Genomic DNA, 18582 nt, shown 5'->3' on the forward strand with positions numbered 1-18582 from the left:
TAATGTAAAGTCAATAGATGCCACACCCACTCATATCTGAACAATCATGTACGATAGATGATTTCTAAAATTGTCATAGAAATAATGATGGCCTAATGAAAATCATAGCAATGCAAGTGGTCATGAAATGTGATGTCTGTGATGATTTTGATAGCGGTGGTGCTTTTGTCGTGCATATGCTGTGTGTAGTGCTGGACTCACCTTGTGACTCTAGCAGCCCCTTCTCCTCTAATAACCTCATTTGTGTTTTGCAGCTCAGCCAGCAGCATGTCCCAAGGTAAGACCACAGAGGCCAGAAGGTGGGGGCGTGGGGCTTGATTCTCCGGACTATCCTACATCTGGTGTTGAGGAGCTCCGATTCTCGCCAATCAATCCGCTGGGTCTGTTCTCCACGAATGAGAGCGCGGACTTCGAGGAACCTGCATCGCCACGCTCCAGAAGCCATTCCACCACAAGGCCACCTAGTGGTCCTCCAGTCATTCCACCTCCACTCTAGAGGTACCGGACCCAAGCACCTCGCAACAGGGCACCCCATTTGTCCCCAGGACGGCACCGGCCCCGCGGAGGTCTTGTGGACGCGGCAGGTCTGTTCCACAAACGCCATATGTGAGCAGAGAGATAGTACAGTTGTCCAGGAGGACTATAGACATTGGTGACCAGCTCATCGAAGGATTGGGGGGCATATCCCGACAGCTGTTGCCCCCTCGGCTCCCCCCCACTCCCATACCCGTGCAACCACCGCATCTGCCTTCATCCCCCCCAATGAGGCACCGCCTGAAGAGCTCCTCAGCCAGGCGCCGTGGAGCGAAGAGGGGAAGGGGTAGAGGTGAGGGGAAGGAAAATGAGGTGCATATCCGCAGGTGATGGCTGTGTTATATCTCCATCTGGGTGTAAGCAATTTGTTGTCATGTATGAGGGCTGGGGACCACCCTCCGGCTTCGCCTTTGTATTCTGTGTTGCTGGACATGTTGAACATTTGATTGATGTCAATGGTGGAAAAAGTGAGTTGTGGGAGTTGGGTGTTATTGCCTGTGATACTTATGATTTCAGACCAATGTTGGTATAAAAACTGTCTTCTTGAACATAACCTTGTTGCGCATTGTCTCAGATAGCTGGACCATTACACACTAGTGATTCCTTAACATGAAAGGGTTAAATACAACTTAACTTCAATCAACGTAAACTTTAATTGACACCAAGGTGGTGAGCTGCACACACATAGCAGTGTGTCAGGATTGTCACTCACATCAACGCTCTTTCAGGCAAACCGTTCCAATATCAGCTCCTCATATAAAGTCTTGCAGCTATGTAACCACCACGGGCCCTTTCCTGCGGTCTGGAGCGGGTCGTGGGCATGGTTGCATAGCCATCCTGATTGTCTGGCCCTAGGTCAGCGACAAGCCCCTCGTTGTCCTCTTCCTCTCTCTACTGAGGTGGAGCATCAGTGTCTTCTGGCAATTCTTGGCCCATCCTGATAGCCAGGTTGTGCAGCATCGGTTTACCTACTTGCTCAGAGTTGTATTGTAGCTCCCCTCCTGAGTGGTCCAGACATCTGAAGCGCTGCTTAAGCACGATTATTGTTTCCTGGATCACATTGTGTGTGTCTCTGTGGCTCCGGTTGTATCGCTGCTCGGCCTCGGTGTGGGTGTCACGCAGTGAGGTCATCAGCCAGGTGGCTAGGCCATATCAGTTATCACCAAGCATCCAGCATTGTCCTTGTGGCTGACTCTTAAAGATGTCAGAGACAGCGCTCTCAAGCAGGTTGTGAGGCTCATCGAAGGTGCCTGGACATTTAGCATTCACAGCCATTATGATCTGGTTGTGGTCGACAACTAGTTGGACCTTCAGGGAGTGAAATCCTTTTGTGGTACAAAAACGCTCCGGGTCCTGAGAAGGTGGCTCCATGGTGATGTGAGTGCACTGTATAGCTCACTGCACCCTGGGGAACTGAACAATGCAGTAGAATGCTCCAACCCTGTCAGTCTGAGCCTTCGTGGTCATGGGGAAGCTGATAAAGTCCATCCTTCTCGCGTACAGGGCCTCCATGACCTGTCTAATGCAGCGATGGCTTGCATGGTGAGACAGAGGGCAAATCTTGAGCTCGGAGGCCCGAAAGGAACCAGGCATGTTGAAAGACAGTGCCGTGGTGACCTTCACCTCGACTGACATTGATGTCCTGATGGCAGGCTGCATATGTGGCCTGATGAGCTCACATATTTCATTGATCACCACCTTGTGGAAGCGCAGTCTCCGAAGGCAGGTGTGGTCGGAGACATCGAGGTAAGACTTCTTTTCCCTGCAGGGTGTGTGTGGTCTGGCCCTCCTCATCGTTCTTAAATTGGGGACATGATGTACGTCACACATTGAACTATCTGCACTCTGCAGCATCTGCTTATTAATCAATGCAGGCTGAGAAATGGCTGGCCTCATTGCATTGAAAGTATAATAGCGATTGATCAGAAGCAATGATGTCCTCACTAAAATACACCTAGAGTAAACCCCTAATAGTCCAGAGTCTGAAAATATGTCTGTTGAGATGTTCACTTCATCTGAGAAGAACTCCAGTCAATGCAAACTCCCCCGAAGTTGAAGCAGCATTTTGAATGAAACGACCTGCAATTTAGAAAATGGCAGCCACACTGCTGGCGTTCGTTCTGAACCGTTCCACCTTTTCTGGGCGAGCGATATTGTGGACGTCAGTTTTGCCAAATGTGCTCTTTACGATTTTAAAAAAGTGGGCGGGCGGTATTATTGAATCTCGGGATAATTATGTGCGGAAAGTAACGCTGGGCGATATTATGGCCGTTAATTTCGCCCATTCTGATGATTCCGCCCCAAAAAAGTGGGCGGGCGCTACTATTTTTTCCCAGCGTTAAGCACATGGGGAAAGTAATGCTCGCCGATAAATTTCCTAAAAATGCTCGTCAGTTTCCATTTTGTGCCAAAACGGACGACATATGGGAGTTATACGTCATTTCAGTGTTAAAGTGGGCAGTAAGCATGCAAAAAAAAGTGGAGGTTCTATAGAGTGTTGAGGAAAGATAGGGAAGGAAATATGGGAGGTGTTGTGCCAGTATTGGTTAAGGAGAATATTACAGTGCTGGAGAGAGATGATGGCTTGGAGGGTTCAAGAACAGAATCTATTTGGTTTGAGTTAAGAAATAATATAGGTGCCATTACACTACTAGGTGTATTCTATAGGCTACCAACAAGTGGGAAAATTATGGAGGAGCAAATTTGCAGAGAAATTACGGAGGTGCAAGAACTATAGAGTAGGGATAATGGGGGACTTCAACTATCCTAATATAGACTGGGATAATAGTGTAAAGGACAAAGCGGGAGAAGAATCTCCTGAAGTGTATTCAGGAGAACTTTCTTGATCAGTATGTTTCCGGTCCAACAAGGAAGGAGGCAATGCTGCATCTGGTTCTGGGGAATGAGATCAGTCAAGTGGAGCAAATGTCAGTAGATGAACATTTAGGGAACAGTGATCATAGTATCATAGGGTTTAGATTAGCTATGGAAAAGTACAGGGAGCATTCTAGAGTAAAAATACATAATTGGAGGACGGCAAATTTCAGTGGAATAAAAATGGATCTGTCCCGGGTAAATTGGAATCAAAGATTGGCAGGCAAAACTGTAGTGGAACAATGGGCTGCCTTTAAAGAGGAAATAGTTTGGGTACAGTCGAGGTACATTCCCACTAAGGGGAACGGTAGAGCAACTAAAGTCAGAGCTCACTGGATAGAAACATAGAAAATAGGTGCAGGAGTAGGCCATTCAGCCCTTCTAGCCTGCACCGCCATTCAATGAGTTCATGGCTGAACATGCAACTTCAGTACCCCCTTCCTGCTTTCTCGTCATACCCCTTGATCCCCCTAGTAGTAAGGACTTCATCTAACTCCCTTTTGAATATATTTAGTGAATTGGCCTCAACTACTTTCTGTGGTAGAGAATTCCACAGGTTCACCACTCTCTGGGTGAAGAAGTTTCTCCTCATCTCGGTCCTAAATGGCTTACCCCTTATCCTTAGACTGTGACCCCTGGTTCTGGACTTCCCCAACATTGGGAACATTCTTCCTGCATCTAACCTGTCTAAACCCGTCAGAATTTTAAACGTTTCTGTCAGGATATGAAAGAGGTAGAGAGTAAGATAAAGCAGAAAAAGAGCACGTATGACAGATGTCAGGTCGAGAATACATCTGAGAATCAGGCTGAATATAGAATGTTCAGAGGAGAAGTGACAAAGAAAATAAGAGGGATAAAGAGAGGGTATGAGAATAGAATGGCAGCTAACATAAAAGGTAATCCAAAAGTCTTCGATAGGCATATAAATAGTAAATGAGTAGTAAGAGGGGTGGTGGCACTGAGAAGGGACCAAAAAGGAGAGCTACGCATAGAGGAAGAGGTTATGGCTGAGGTAATAAATGAGTGCAAAAGCAAAATACTGCGAATGCTGGAATCTGAAATAAAAACAGAAAATGCTGGGAATATTCAGCAGCATCTGTGGAGAGCGAAACAGAGTTAATGTTTCAGGCTGTTTACCCTTCATTAGAACTGGAAAAAGGGCTTAATTGTAAATTCAAAGCAAAGAAAGGAAATAAATGTATTGAAATCTGACTGAACATTTTGTGAGAATGTGAGAATGTAAATCAACCAGCAGAAGCAGTGCCACTGATGCAGAACTGGAGATGGTGGAAAAGGGGACAATGACTGGAACTGAATGATTAACGGATATTTCAGACATTTAAAGATGTGTATGTGATCTGTCAGGATTTGTTCCTGTGACTCTGTGTAAGTAACCACATTAGGTGAAACCAACAGCAAAATAGTGGATGGTGGAGATACTCCGTCTGTTGTGGTGAACGTTATTTTTAAAATTTAGGACCTGACAGTTTTGCGCAGAATGCTTCTGCGCAGCTTCTGGTTTGTTGGCAGGAGTCACTCTGTTCCTTGAAACAATGTGGAGCAAATTGCATCCATGTTTAATGGTGGAAGTTTTTACATCATTAAGGAGACTATCATAAAAGCTTGATTACACATCATTATATTACGCTGTAAGCCATACAATATTCAAGTGCCACTGAATTTCACTGAAAAATATAATGCAAAGGAATCGTAGTTTTGCTTGCTTCTCACAGATTCTGCGTTACTCTTGTTCCCTCACTGGCTCCATCACTCTTCCTCTCTCTCTCTACCCCAGTCATTCTTGCTCTGATTCCATTCACTTTTGATCTCACACTGACTCTGTTAAAACCCTTGCTGTCTACTTTCTTTGAAATTTGTCTTGTTACCGACACAGTCTTGAGTATGGTACAGTTACATTTCACTTTACAGTAACACTTTTACACGCCACATAAACAAAGCGAGCAGCCTTTACCTGACCCAGGAGGTGTATCTGTGTTCTCAGGTTCTAAGTAAGGTACATTCAGACTCCTGCATTTCCGTACCAGACGATGTTTCGCTACAGTGGCCCAGCCAGGGGCTGAAGTATGTGAGTCTGTAAGAAAAATAAAGAGCAGAATCTTGTTGCACAAAAGCATATCTGAACAAATACACAGAATGATGTGTCTCTCATCATTATCCACTGATACTGTAAAATTGTAAGACACTCTGGTATCACAAAACTAGCCCAAAAAATGGACTTTCCACTTCCTCTGCAACGGCTTAATAAATGCACTCAGCCAAAGTGTCATGGAGGTGCCACAAAAACAGCTCAAACCTCCTGCCTGTTTGCCTTCGGCAGTAAGCACATGTGAGGATAACTGGCGATGAAGGATTAGGCTCAAGCTCAGCTATAGTACCATGCTCCTTCCCCTACAGTTGAATGGCCCAAAGACACTTAATAACCAGGCTCAAACATGAATAATGGCCATTTGGGTGAGGTTCTAGAGGGCACTAAACTGTACTGCGTAAGTCACTGCCTCCAAGAGAAGAAGGGCAACAGGAAAAATTCTGTACAAAGAATAATGACTACAAATGCTAGTAAGAGTAAACTCTGTTCAGCTGCATACTACATTGGTGTCTATGAATTCCTTTCTCATCTGAACCGTTAACTAAGGTGAACCAATCAAAATGGGAGGATAAATAAATGGATGGGAATATGGTGAGCTTTTAAAAAGGTTCAGTATCTCTGTTCAGGGCCTTTAGAAAGCTGTCAGAATTAACAAATATTTATATCACCTTTCGAAGCAGGCTGCTTAACACTTCTGCAAGAGAGACATTTTAGTGCATTTCGCCCATGTTCTACTCAGATAAAAGTCAGATGAACTGTTTCCAGACAACTGGCAATGTTACATCATAAGAAGGCAAGCGATGGTGCCATAGGTTCAGGTGAAGGAACCTACCCACTGATTTTCAGCTGCATCCCCTTTTCCCCCAGTTCAGTTCATTTCTCCACCCCAAGACAGAGAATACGAATTCACTATGTTCGGAATCATTGTAATGCACCAATGCTAATGCACAGAGGTACACATGATTAAGTATTTAGAATGAGGAATTGGAGAGAGAAATTTTTGCAATATAGCAGACATAGAATAATAACGAGTCTTCGACAGGAACGTTGTGCTATAGGATGCAGGGTGAATTTGAGGGAATGTATTGGAGACTATGCTCTATTTGATGAGTTGTGGTAATAGAAAAACTTGCATTTATATAACACTTAGCATATCTCAAACATTTCGAAGTTACAGACATGCAATGAAGTGCTTTGAAGTATAGGTCTCGATTTTGCATACCAAGGCGGGCTTAGTGCGGCCGAGGAAGGTGGTGGGGTTGCAACCCAGCTCCCGGCTCCATCCCGGTCTGTGAGGAGAATCTTCAGTTGCTGGGACTTGTTAAGCCCGCCCTCATCAGCCGGTTTCCCTAAAGGGACCATGTCCACATTCATTCTGACAGTTGTGCTGTCAGTGTTCTGCAGTATTGAGGTGCTGCAAACACTGACAAACACTGCACAAAGGGAGGTTCTCTTCCCTTCCAATGAGTGGAAGAGACCTCCCCAGGACACCAACGCAGCCTGGTTGCACATTGCACAGGAGGGCACAAGGAAAGTTGTTGTCAGGAGGACCTGGCTGCAGTGGTGCAAACCTTTCAATGATCTCAGTGGAAATGTTACTGCAAAGCCACACTCAATCTCATCCTGCTGTGCCACTCATCACATCCCCATCACTCTGCCTTCCATACCCTACTCCTCCACATTCTTATTCACACCAACTTGCACCTCCACCTATCCCTCTCTATCTATAATATCACATCCGCATCTCACTAGCCAACCCTCACACTCACCTGCATCCTAGTCCAATCAGACCAACTAACAACACACAAGGGTAGGCACTTGGATCTTTTAGTCAATGTTCATGTAAAGTTTCTGCTAATGTGTTGTGAAAGGAATGGCTTGGGCATTGCAGGGATGTTTTAGGATGCTGGTGTGGGGTGATGCCAACCTGGCACAGCATGTGACAGCTAGAGTGTACAGCGTCAAGTGAATTAAATCTGGCCATGGTGAGGCCTTCGTCAGGTGCTGAACTCCTGTGTCCTGTGCAGCATCAGGTGATTGTGGAGCAGGTTGGTGTTGTTGGTGATGTTTGTGTGCTTGGTGATGTTGATGTTGATCGTGATGGAATTCTGAGGACCAAGGTGAGATTTTTTCAAGAGCACCGATGCGGCTGAAGTTGAGATGACAGAAGCGATCTGTCAATGGTGAGAGAGGTTACTCCATGGAGCTGACAGTGGATAAAGTTTATTCCAAACACTTCCAACCTGCATAAAGCTAAAAAGTGTATTCCAAATCTTGAAGGCTCCAGCCTCTAACATTGGAAAGTGAACTGCTGTGAAATGGTAAATTTTATACCACTTTTGCAGCTGTCACTTATTCAGAAGAATGGAGATCCATTGAAAACCTGGCCTTCTTACTTGACGGTATCTGGGACCGTCATGAAACTCGCAAAAAAGCTGGAAAAATGTAAAATAGTAAAATTCTGTTTAAGTATCTTTTTAACAAGCTCTTAACTATGTCAACTGCTCCCCCCCCCGCCACTTAGTGTTGGGTCTGTAAAGTGCAGACAAACCCGGCACTTGGGAAACTGACTTGGAGACGGGCTGTTGACCTGCTGTCAATTTTAAAATATTTTGACAGCAGACTCATGTCCAAACCCGCCCTCTTAGCGCCGGCAAAATTTCAGCCATAGTATCTGTTGCGGTGTAGGCAAATTACACTGGACACTAGAGTGTAGAGATTCCTGGATGGGGGCTCTGTTGCACCTCTTCAAGCACTGGATCACTCACTTTGATTATTAAAATGACCTGTTCCTAGGATTTAGGATGAGGTTAATGTCTTCTCCAACATTGGAGGTCTGTTCTACCACATTGTGGCTGTAGAGCAGGGTCCCTGGAATTTCAGACTCCAGAAATTACACAACAGTACTCTGGCAGAGGAGTGTTTGGCAGAATTGACTTGTTTTTACCTAATATCTAGCTGAAATAGTCCAGCTAGAATCCTGGAACCCAGCGTAGTATAGGGAAGAAAGACAGTATACCAAAACCCTCCATCTCTGGGCTGCCCAGTCAGTATTTGCTCTAGCCACAACTAAGAGATGTACATTCTGTAGCTACTCACACAAAAACACTCACCCAGGAGTTTCAGTTCTTCGTGATCTGCATGCATCAGAGTCAGAGAAGTTCCTCCCATTTCCAAGGCTGTCATAAAGGATCCGATGTAGGCCCTTTCTATAATGACTTCCTTGCTCTCTGAAAGAGATGCCCAGAAAAGATCATCTACATTAATACAGTAAAATTAGCTGTCCCTTCACTCTACACAACATTTAAAGAATTCACTCGTTAAAGGGCATCAATTTGACACTGTATTTCTGCCAATTGAAAAAATAAATAATTGCAAAACACATTCACATCAAGAAGACAGCATGGGACAAAAGCAAGTTGGGAGCAGAGGGGCCATGCCTGTTCCTGGATCAAATATCAATACAGATTGAAATGTTATTGCTTTCATTCTGTAAACTGAGATGCCACTACGGATTAAAATATGTCCTTTTATTTTGGGCCTGGATTTGAATCTAGCACAGGCAGAGCAGACCAGATGGAAATAAGGGAAGAGGACTGTGAATAGAAAGAGCACAAGAGAAAAGGGAATGTGAGCACAAGATTGGCATTTGACAAGGGGCCACACAAAAGGTTACTGCACAAGATAAATGTTCATGGGGTTGGGGGTAATATATTAGCATGGATAGAAAATTGGCTAACAAACAGAAAACAGAGAATTGGGATAAATGGTTCATTCTCTGGTTGGCAATCAGTAACAAGTGGGGTGCTGCAGGGATCAGTGCTGGGACCCCAACTATTTACAATCTATATTAATGACTTGGAAGAAAGGACTGAGTGTAACGTAGCCAAGTTTGCTGATGATACAAAGATGGGAGGAAAAGCAATGTGTGAGAAGGACATAAAAAAGCTGCAAAAGGACATAGACAGGCTAAGTGAGTGGGCAAACATTTGGCAGATGGAATATAATGTTGGAAAGTGTGAGGTCATGCACTTTGCCTTAAATCTAAGAGCAAGTTATCATTTAAATGGAGAAAGATTGCAAAGTGCTGCAGGATAGCAGGACCGGGGGTACTTGTGCATGAAACACAGAAGGATAGTATGCAGGTACAGCAAGTGATCAGGAAGGCCAATGGAATCTTGATTTTTATTGCAAAGGGGATGGAGTATAAAAGCAGGGAAGTCTGGTTACAGCTGTACAGGGTATTGGTGAAGCCACACCTGGAATACTGTGTGCAGTTTTGGTTTCCATATTTACAAAGGGATGTGCTTGCTTTGGAGGCAGTTCAGCGAAGGTTCACTTGGTTGATTCCGGGGATTGACATATGAGGAACGGTTGAGTAGGTTGGGCCTCTACTCATTGGAATTCAGAAGAATGAGAGGTGATCTTATCGAAACATATAAGATTATGAGGGGGCTTGACAAGGTGGGTGCAGAGAGAATGTTTCCACAGGTGGGGGAGACTAGAACTCGAGGGCATGATCTTAGAATAAGGGGCCGCCCATTTAGAACTGCGATGAGGAGAAATTTCTTCTCTCAGAGGGTTGTGAATCTGTGGAATTCGCTGCCTCAGAGAGTTGTAGAAGTTGGGACATTAAATAAAGTTAAGACAGAAATAGACAGTTTCTTAAACGATAAGGGGTCATGGGGAGCGGGCAGGGAAGTGGAGCTGAGTCTATGATCAGATCAGCCATGATCTTATTGAATGGCGGAGCAGGCTCGAGGGCCCACATGGACTACTCCTTCTCCTATTTCTTATGTTCTTATATTCTTATAAGAAAGAATACGAATGAGAGAACAGAACAAGAGTGAACGTGAGAGTGCAGAAGCAAAGGCGTGTTAGCAATAGAGAGCACAAAAATGTGAGAATGTGAAAATAAGAGTGTCAGAAAGGCAGAATGAGAGACAGAAACAGAGAGAGGGACAGAGGAAAAGTGAGTCCACAATGGACTTAGACCTCCTGATGCTCTAAGTTGCAATTTGCGACGCCTAGTTATACTCCTTTTTTTGATATCTTGGTTGATCTCCGAACCTCAACACAGCTCTAATTTATCCCATTTAAGTCGCATCTGATCTCAGCCCCGAACCCTTTAATAACCACAAGCTTTGCAGGTTGGGCCATTTGTTGTAGTACTGTTTAGGAAGAGGCCTCCTGCTGCCCTAACTTGAAATTTGAGAGGCCTAGTTATATTGCTGAAGATCACAGTAATTGTGGTTGGAGGAAAAGATTTAGATCTTTTTAGATCTCAACTCTCTTGTGTGGCAACTTAAAAAAAAACTCCAGCATTTTAGTTACGGCATAACCATTATGCTTTGCTTCCTTTTCCTCAAATTGTCATTTAGACTGATCCTGAGGCAAAGGGGCAGGATTTTGTTCCCACCACTGGCTATCCATCGTACAGTGTGTTTTCTCTCTTCCTTTTCCCATTGGCAAAGATGAAAGGTCAGCGTACCAGATAACCACAGCTTACTGTCTGATATCTGTCCTGGCTATCTGGTGTTGGAAGTGCACAACATCAACTAGTTTCTTCTGCCGTCCCTGTGTGTCACAATCTATTTGGGCTGACAGGCTGATGATGAACTCCTAGGAACACAGGAACAGGAGTCGGCTATTTGGCATGTTGAGCCTATTCCAACATTCAATTAGATCATGGCTGATCTGTACATCAACTCCATTTACCTGCATTTGTCCCATATTTTTGATACCCTTACCTAACAAAAATCTATCAATCTCAGTCTTTAAAACTGTTGCAGCATCCAGACTTTTAGGGGAAGAAAGTTCCAGATTTCCACTACCTTCTGCATGAAATAATGCTTCCTGATTTCACTCTTAATTGGCCTAACTCTAATTTTAAGATTATGCCCTGGATTCCCCATCAGAGGAAATAGTTTCTCTGTAGCTACCCTATCAAATCCATTTATCATTTTGAACACCTTGATTAGATCACTACTCAACCTTCTAAACTCAGTGGAATACAAATCACGTTTGCCCTTATAATTAAACCCTTTAAGCTCTGGTATAATTCTGGTGAATCTGCATTGTAACTCTTTCAATATATATTTCCTGATGTTTCCTGAACATAATACTCCAGATGGAATGTGACCAAGGCACTGCACAACTGAAACATCACTTGCTCACTCTTGAATGCCAACCCCCACTTGAGATAAATACCAACATTCCATTAGCTTTCTTGACTACATTTTATACATGTGCACTAATTTTGACACCTAATTCCATTGGTCCCTCCACAGCTTCTAGTTTATTACCATTAAGAAAATATTCTGTTTTGTCTTTCTCAAATCCTAAGTGGATGACTTCACACCTCCTCATAATGAACTCTGTCTCCCATAGTTTTGCACACTCACCAAGTCTATCTATGTCACTTTGTAACTTCTTACTGCCCTCTACATAATTTACTGTGCCTCCTAAATTAGAATCATCTGAAAACTTGGATATACAACTCTATTGCTCCATCCAATTCATTAATGTGTATACCTGAGTACGCTCTTATGAAGCGCCTTGTGACATTTTACATCATTAAAGGTATTATATAATTACAAGTTGTTATATACAGTTGACATGAGACTCCATACTTTCAGCTTTAAGATCCACTGAAGAGAGTCTTGGGCAAAGCTCCCAAATCCAGTTAATGTTTCTGGCTGATGATGTATTCTATCCTGTGGAGACTCAGGACACAATTGTCTGTGTGTGGCTTGGATCTCTCAAGATAAATAGCCACAATGCAGGCTCTATGTAGAAGCTCAGCAATTTACCATTAAAGGACTAAATGCCAGGATTGCATCTGTACCCCACAGTACAAAACACAGGTTTTTAATGCCAGTCACTGGAAATAAACGATGATGTTATTAAAATTTGAGTATTTTTAAAACTTAGATGAACCAGCAATCCTTTGGTAAGCTACACACACAAGCCAGCCTCAGCCACATATATGACTATCCCCATCCTGCAGTCAACCTACCACGCCTGTCCTTCCTTAGATTATAAAATGCTGTGTCTCTACATCGAATAGCAAAGAAACAGGCCATTTGGCCTAACTAGTCTGTGCCAATGTCTATGCCCACATGAGTCTCTTCCCACCCAACTTCATCCAACCATATCTGCATATCCTTCTATTCCTTTCTCCCTCATGTACTTACCTAGCTTCCCCTTAAAGGCATCCATGATATTCAGCTCAGCTACTCTATGTGGTAGCAAGTTCCACATTCTAACCACTCTTTTCTCCTGAATTCTTAACTGGATTTATTAGTGATGATCTTATATTTATGGCCTCTAGTTTTGAACTTCCCGACAAATGGAAACATCTCTACCTGTATCCTATCAAACCCTTTCATAATTTTAACACCTTCTCTTTCTGGAGAAAAGAGAAGGCTGTTCAGTCTTTCCTGATAATTAGAACCACAGTTCTAGTATCATCCTTGTAAATCATTTTTACACCTCCTCCAGTGCCTCTATATCCTTTTTTGTAATATGGAAAATGTGGGGTGGAAGTTCGGTCTTCTGCTGCCCCTCTTGGCGCCTCGGAGAGGTGACAATGGCGGCGGAAAGCATTTGCGCCCGGGCGGCCAGCTTCCAGCGCCCCGCCAGGACATTCGGTGCCGGTATCGAAGAGCATGAAGCATTACCGCCCGGAAGTGGCGAGCTGGTGTGCAACGCCCCTGGTTGTGACACCGGCTCGATTTTGGTTTGCCGCCCGACCCGTAGCACTGCCATAGAGCGCCCTGTCGTAAATGCATTGTGAAAACACGTGTTCCAAGCTGCAGTGGCCACAGTGAGGTAAATAATATCAACCTCCGGTAAGTGTGGTTGTTGGTCTGGTTTTTTTTGCGATTGTGGTGGCTGATCTATGTATTGGGAAGGTTTTTGGTGGCTTTTTTTTCCTCCCCAGGCGTCTGTTATGACGGTCCAAGGCCAGCTGTTTAGCTCGGGATTTTCTGTTGCTCAGTCTGCCTAGTGCCCTAAAAGAGGCGTGTAACGTCTCCCTTAGTGCCGTGCTCCAAACTCTGGGAACAGCTGATGAATTTTGCGATAACAGATGCAAACCATTTGCCGGCGTAAAATTTACCACTCATCCCAGGAAACCGCCCCAACTGAGAAGCGACCGAATTTCTCCCCCCAGAACTTTACACAGCACTTTTAAGTGTGGTCTAACCAAAGTTTTATACAGATTTGACATAAATTCCTTGCTTTTTGATTCTACTCCTCTAGAAAGGAACCACTGTGCTGTTTGCATTTTTTATGGCCTTGCTAATTTGCATTGCTACTTTTAACAAGTTGTGAATGTATATCCCCAGATTCTTTGCTCCTCTACCCCAGTTAGACTTATTTTCCAAGGAGTATATAGCCTCCTTATTCCTCCTACCAAAATGCATCACCTCACACTTATCTATATTGAAGTTCATTAGCCATTTGCATGGCCATTCTGCAAGTTTATGAACGTCTTGTTGTATTTTGTCGCAGTCTTCCTTCGTATTAACTAAACCCCCAATTTGGTGCCATCTGCAAATTCTGCAATTGTTCTTCTGATTCCAAATCGTTTCTGTAAATAGTGAACAGCAGCGGTCCCAGCACTGAACCCTGTGGAACACCACTTCCTGCCAGTCTGAGTAACTATCTTTAACCCCTACTGTTTTGTGTTTTGTAGCCAGTTTGCTATCCATTGTCTTACTTGTCCCCTGACTCCACATAACCTACCTCAGTATGAAAATCCTTTTAAACTTACCCAGATATTTAACTGCAGAGTTGGCCACAATATTCAGTTCCAGACAGGACAACCCTCCAAGGTTGTTCACAATCAGCACAATATGATCCCCTAGAAGCAGAGAGTAAAGTTAAACTTAGTAAACAGGACTAGTAACCAACATATCCAGCTGAAATCTGTGATGTAAGAAACCACTATTAAAACCTTCCACCATAATCTAGTCAGGCACACCAACTTTAAAGCACTATACCACCTCCATGACCAAGACAGTAACCTCATGCTTCAGAAATTAGACACTAATTCTGTATTGTTTCTAACCCCGTACCCTGTAATTAAATGCTAACCCTGATTATAGTCACTAAACTACTGCCCAGTACCCTCTCAAAGTTCAGCTTGAGTTCACCTTAAATGCTTTAGAAGAGATTTGTGTCCCAGGCAATTAGCAAAGATCTGTACTGGCATTTATGAAAGCTATGCATGCAAGGTTTGTTACTTTTACAAACTTTCTACAACACATAATCGTAACAGTAGGTGATCACTCAAATTGTCTCATAATTATCCCAGTCTGCCTCTGCCATCAGGCTAGTGAAAATTCTACCTCTTCAAGTACTCAACCTCGCACCTGCAAGAATGTGAATATGAAAAGAATATTTAGAATGAAATGACTGGGGCTCTCTCAGCCCCTCCTCCAAATAGATATTTGTGCACTGAATGTGTTGTCTCAGTCCTTCCCTCAGAGAGACATTTGTACACTGACCAGTGTCTCTCAACCCCTCCCTCAGATTGCTAGCTGTAATGAACTGACGTATCTCAGTCCTTCCTTTACTATTACATTTTATGTTTGAAATCACTGGCTGGTGATTCCCTGGAAAGAAATATAACGTACAGAATTTAGCCTGAAGTAACATCATGACGCTATGGTGCAATAAGAACAGAACCAATGCTCAGTAATTATAAAGAATAACACACAGGACGATAGGACAGCTGAGACATATGGAAGTGCTCCCCAGAATCTTCTTACCAGAGTTAGCATTTTTTTCCAGGTGCTGATGAAGCTCTTTTATTGCTTCCAAACATTCCAGTGGTGTGATGAACATTAGAGAAATGATAGCCAATTTGACGCAGACTACTGTTACCAAGGGTTAGTACAGAGAAGCTCCTCCTATACATAGGACGATTGGAGCAGTAGAAACCACCCACACCTCACTCTGTACTTACCAGCTTGCACACTCAGATGGGACTCATTGGAGGGATTTGTCATGTGATCAATTATTTTTTGTATCACTTCATCAGCTGATATTATCTGGGGAAGAGAATAAATCAAACAGATGATGAGCCAATTACAGGAACTGAGTGAGAAGTCATCAGCTTCACCATTAAAGAAACAGGGTGAGGGGACATCTGCTGTACCATGAAACGGACAGGTGAGGAGCCACTGGCTGTACCATTATAGAGACAAAGTGAGGAACTATCACCTGTACCATTACAGGGATGGCCGAATGTAGAAGCTGCATCTTGTGTTTCAATTTGACTACCATCTTGAAGTGTCCACATTAGAAACAGGGTTCCTTTCCCCAAAACAAATGTCAACTATATATATTTATATAATCCCTTTAACATAAAATACATCCCAAATGAATATTGACATAAACTGACACTAAGCTATAGACGAAGGGTGATCTAAAGCATGGTGAAAAAGATGAGTTTTTAGATGATTTTTAAGAAACAGAGAAGTGGAGATAGAGCAAATTCCAGAGAATAGGGCCAAGGTAGTTAAAGGTCTGCCACCAATGATGGAACAATGGGAGGGATGCACAAAAAGTCAGAATCAGAGGATCAAAGGGTGGATAGAAGATTGGTGGAAGTTGCACACATCGGGCTCAATTTTCCCCAGTGACTTGTGCTGGTTTTTTGGCGCGGCCGCTTTTTTTGGCCTAAATTTAAAAATCCATGTTTCCCCAAAGCTTGTTTGCCAACGTAACTCAGTTAGTTACGATTTTTTTTAGATTAGTTTTTTTTTGCGTCATAGGCAGCGTAACCTGATGGCTGCGCCAGTTTTGCACAATTATGCAAGTTTGGCCAACTTATATTTTTCCGAGGACAGCGTATGTGACCACTCCCGAAAAACCTTCTGGGCACTTAAAAAAAACCAGCGCACATCAGAAAGACGCCATTGTTTTTAGGCGAAAATTTGGAGGGCGTCAAGAGCACATACATATGCATCAAGCATAAATTTTTCAAACTTAAAATGCAGAAAATGGAAATTTCATGCAATTCTTTAAATTTGGATTTTCTTTGAAAGTGCCACGCCACCACCGAACATCTCCAAATCGGGTTCGAGGGTCGGCGCATTGGCTGGCAGAATCAGTCCCTCACCTGGACACAGGGGCTCGGCTTTGAAAGAAGCCTGGGGGATGGTTGGGGGGGTGGTGTGGAAGCCGAACTGAAGGCATGAGAAGCCTTACACTATGGCATAATGCATTAAATGAAGCCCGGAGTTGTGGGGGGTGTTTCCCAATCTAAGAAAGTCCATTACGCATGCTGGGTGTGGTCCATACTAGGGCATCGACCTTGGGGAGAGAACAAAGAACCTTGTCCTGCCTGTCGTTTTGAGCTTTGTGCAAAGGTACAAGTTAATCATTGGGGCAATACTGACAATGCCATACCACGTGCAAGCCTTCTGCATGATGGTGCTGCGTCGGAGACAAATGATTTAACATCAGCGCATGAGGAACCTCAGAGCACGTAGATGATGGGTAGGAGGCCTTACCCACGTCGGGTATATCGAGACAGGCGTTCATACCTGCACCTGAGTGATGCAGACTGTGTCATAAGGCTGCGTTTCCACAAAGAAGTTGTAACTGGGATCTGAGTTGGTGAAAGCAGTCCTGCAACCTAGAATTGTCAGGAGGACTGCTTTGTCAGTTGAAGTGATGGTTACCACTGCACTTTCATTCTATGCATCTGGATCATTCCAGGCCACAACTGGGGATGTGTGCGCCATTTCTCAACATGCAACACATATTTGCATTCGGCAGGTGACTGCTGCACTATATGCCCACAGGAATGACTACATAAAGTTCCCCATGACCACCTAGGCAATGCGTGAAAGGGTTGTGGGTTTTTCCAGGATTGCTGGCTTCCCAAAGGTACCCCCATAGGCAGTCCCTCGAAATCGAGGAAGACTTGCTTCCACTCTAAAAATGAGTTTTCAGGTGACAGTACAGTCCAATATGGGAATTACAGTCTCTGTCACAGGTTGGACAGTCATTGAAGGAAAGGGTGGGTGGGAAGTCTGGTTTGCCATATGCTCCTTCCACTGTCTGCACTTGTTTTCTGCATGCTCTCGGCGACGAGACTCGAGATGCTCAGCACCGTCTTGGATGCTCTTCCTCCACTTAGGGCGGTCTTTGGCCATGGATTCCCAGGTGTCGGTGGGGATATTGCACTTTATCAAGGAGGCTTTGAGGGTGTCCTTGAAACGTTTCCTCTGCCCACCTGGGGATCGCTTGCCGTGTAGGAGTTCCAAGTAGTGCGCTTGCTTTGGGAGTCTTGTGTCGGGCATGCGAACAAGGTGGCCCGCCCAACGAAGCTGGTCCAGTGTGGTCAGTGCTTCGATGCTGGGGATGTTGGCCTGATCGAGAACACTGACGTTGGTGTGTCTATCCTCCCAGGGGATTTGCAGGATCTTACAGAGACATCGTTGGTGATATTTCTCCAGCGATTTGAGGTGTCTACTGTATATTATCCACATCTCTGAGCCATACAGGAGGGCAGGTATCACTACAGCCTGGTAGACCAAAAGCTTGATGTCAGATTTGAGGGCCTGGTTTTCGAACACTCTCTTCCTCAGGCGACTGAAGGCTGCGCTGGCACACTGGAGGCGGTGTTGGACCTCGTCGTCGATATCTGCCCTTGCTGATTGTAGGCTCCCGAGATATGGAGAGTGGTCCACATTGTCCAAGGCCGTGCCGTGGATTTTGATGACCGGGGGGCAGTGCTGTGTGGCGGGGTCAGGTTTGTGGACGATCTTTGTCTTACGGATGTTTAGTGTAAGGCCTATGTTTTTGTACGCCTCGATGAAGATGTTGACGATGGCTTGGAGTTCAGCCTCTGAATGTATGCAGACGCAAGCATTATCCACATACCGTAGTTTGATGACAGAGGATGGAACGGTCTTGGATCTAATCCAGAGGCGACAAAGGTTGAACAGGTTCCCACTGGTTCTATAGTTTAGTTCCACTCCAGCAGAGAACTGTTGAGCGTGAGATGGAGCATTACAGAAATGCCGTAATCGTGACCATCTTTA

At 44.3% G+C, this 18582-nt stretch overlaps 1 protein-coding gene across 2 annotated transcripts in view; it reads right to left on the reverse strand.

The window, feature by feature from the left end:
• The window catches only part of tkfc (triokinase/FMN cyclase), a 178062-nt gene that overhangs the window by 57661 nt on the left and 101819 nt on the right, over positions 1-18582 (reverse strand). For both annotated transcript variants that reach the window (XM_070899421.1, XM_070899422.1), the window contains 4 exons: positions 15492-15576; positions 14295-14384; positions 8629-8745; positions 5381-5500 (listed from right to left, as the gene is read on the reverse strand). In XM_070899421.1, coding sequence (XP_070755522.1) covers positions 5381-5500; positions 8629-8745; positions 14295-14384; positions 15492-15576 — 412 coding nt within the window. The remainder of the gene's footprint in view (positions 1-5380; positions 5501-8628; positions 8746-14294; positions 14385-15491; positions 15577-18582) is intronic.

This window comes from Pristiophorus japonicus, chromosome 14, assembly GCF_044704955.1.
Source record: "Pristiophorus japonicus isolate sPriJap1 chromosome 14, sPriJap1.hap1, whole genome shotgun sequence".
Taxonomy (NCBI): domain Eukaryota; kingdom Metazoa; phylum Chordata; class Chondrichthyes; family Pristiophoridae; genus Pristiophorus; species Pristiophorus japonicus.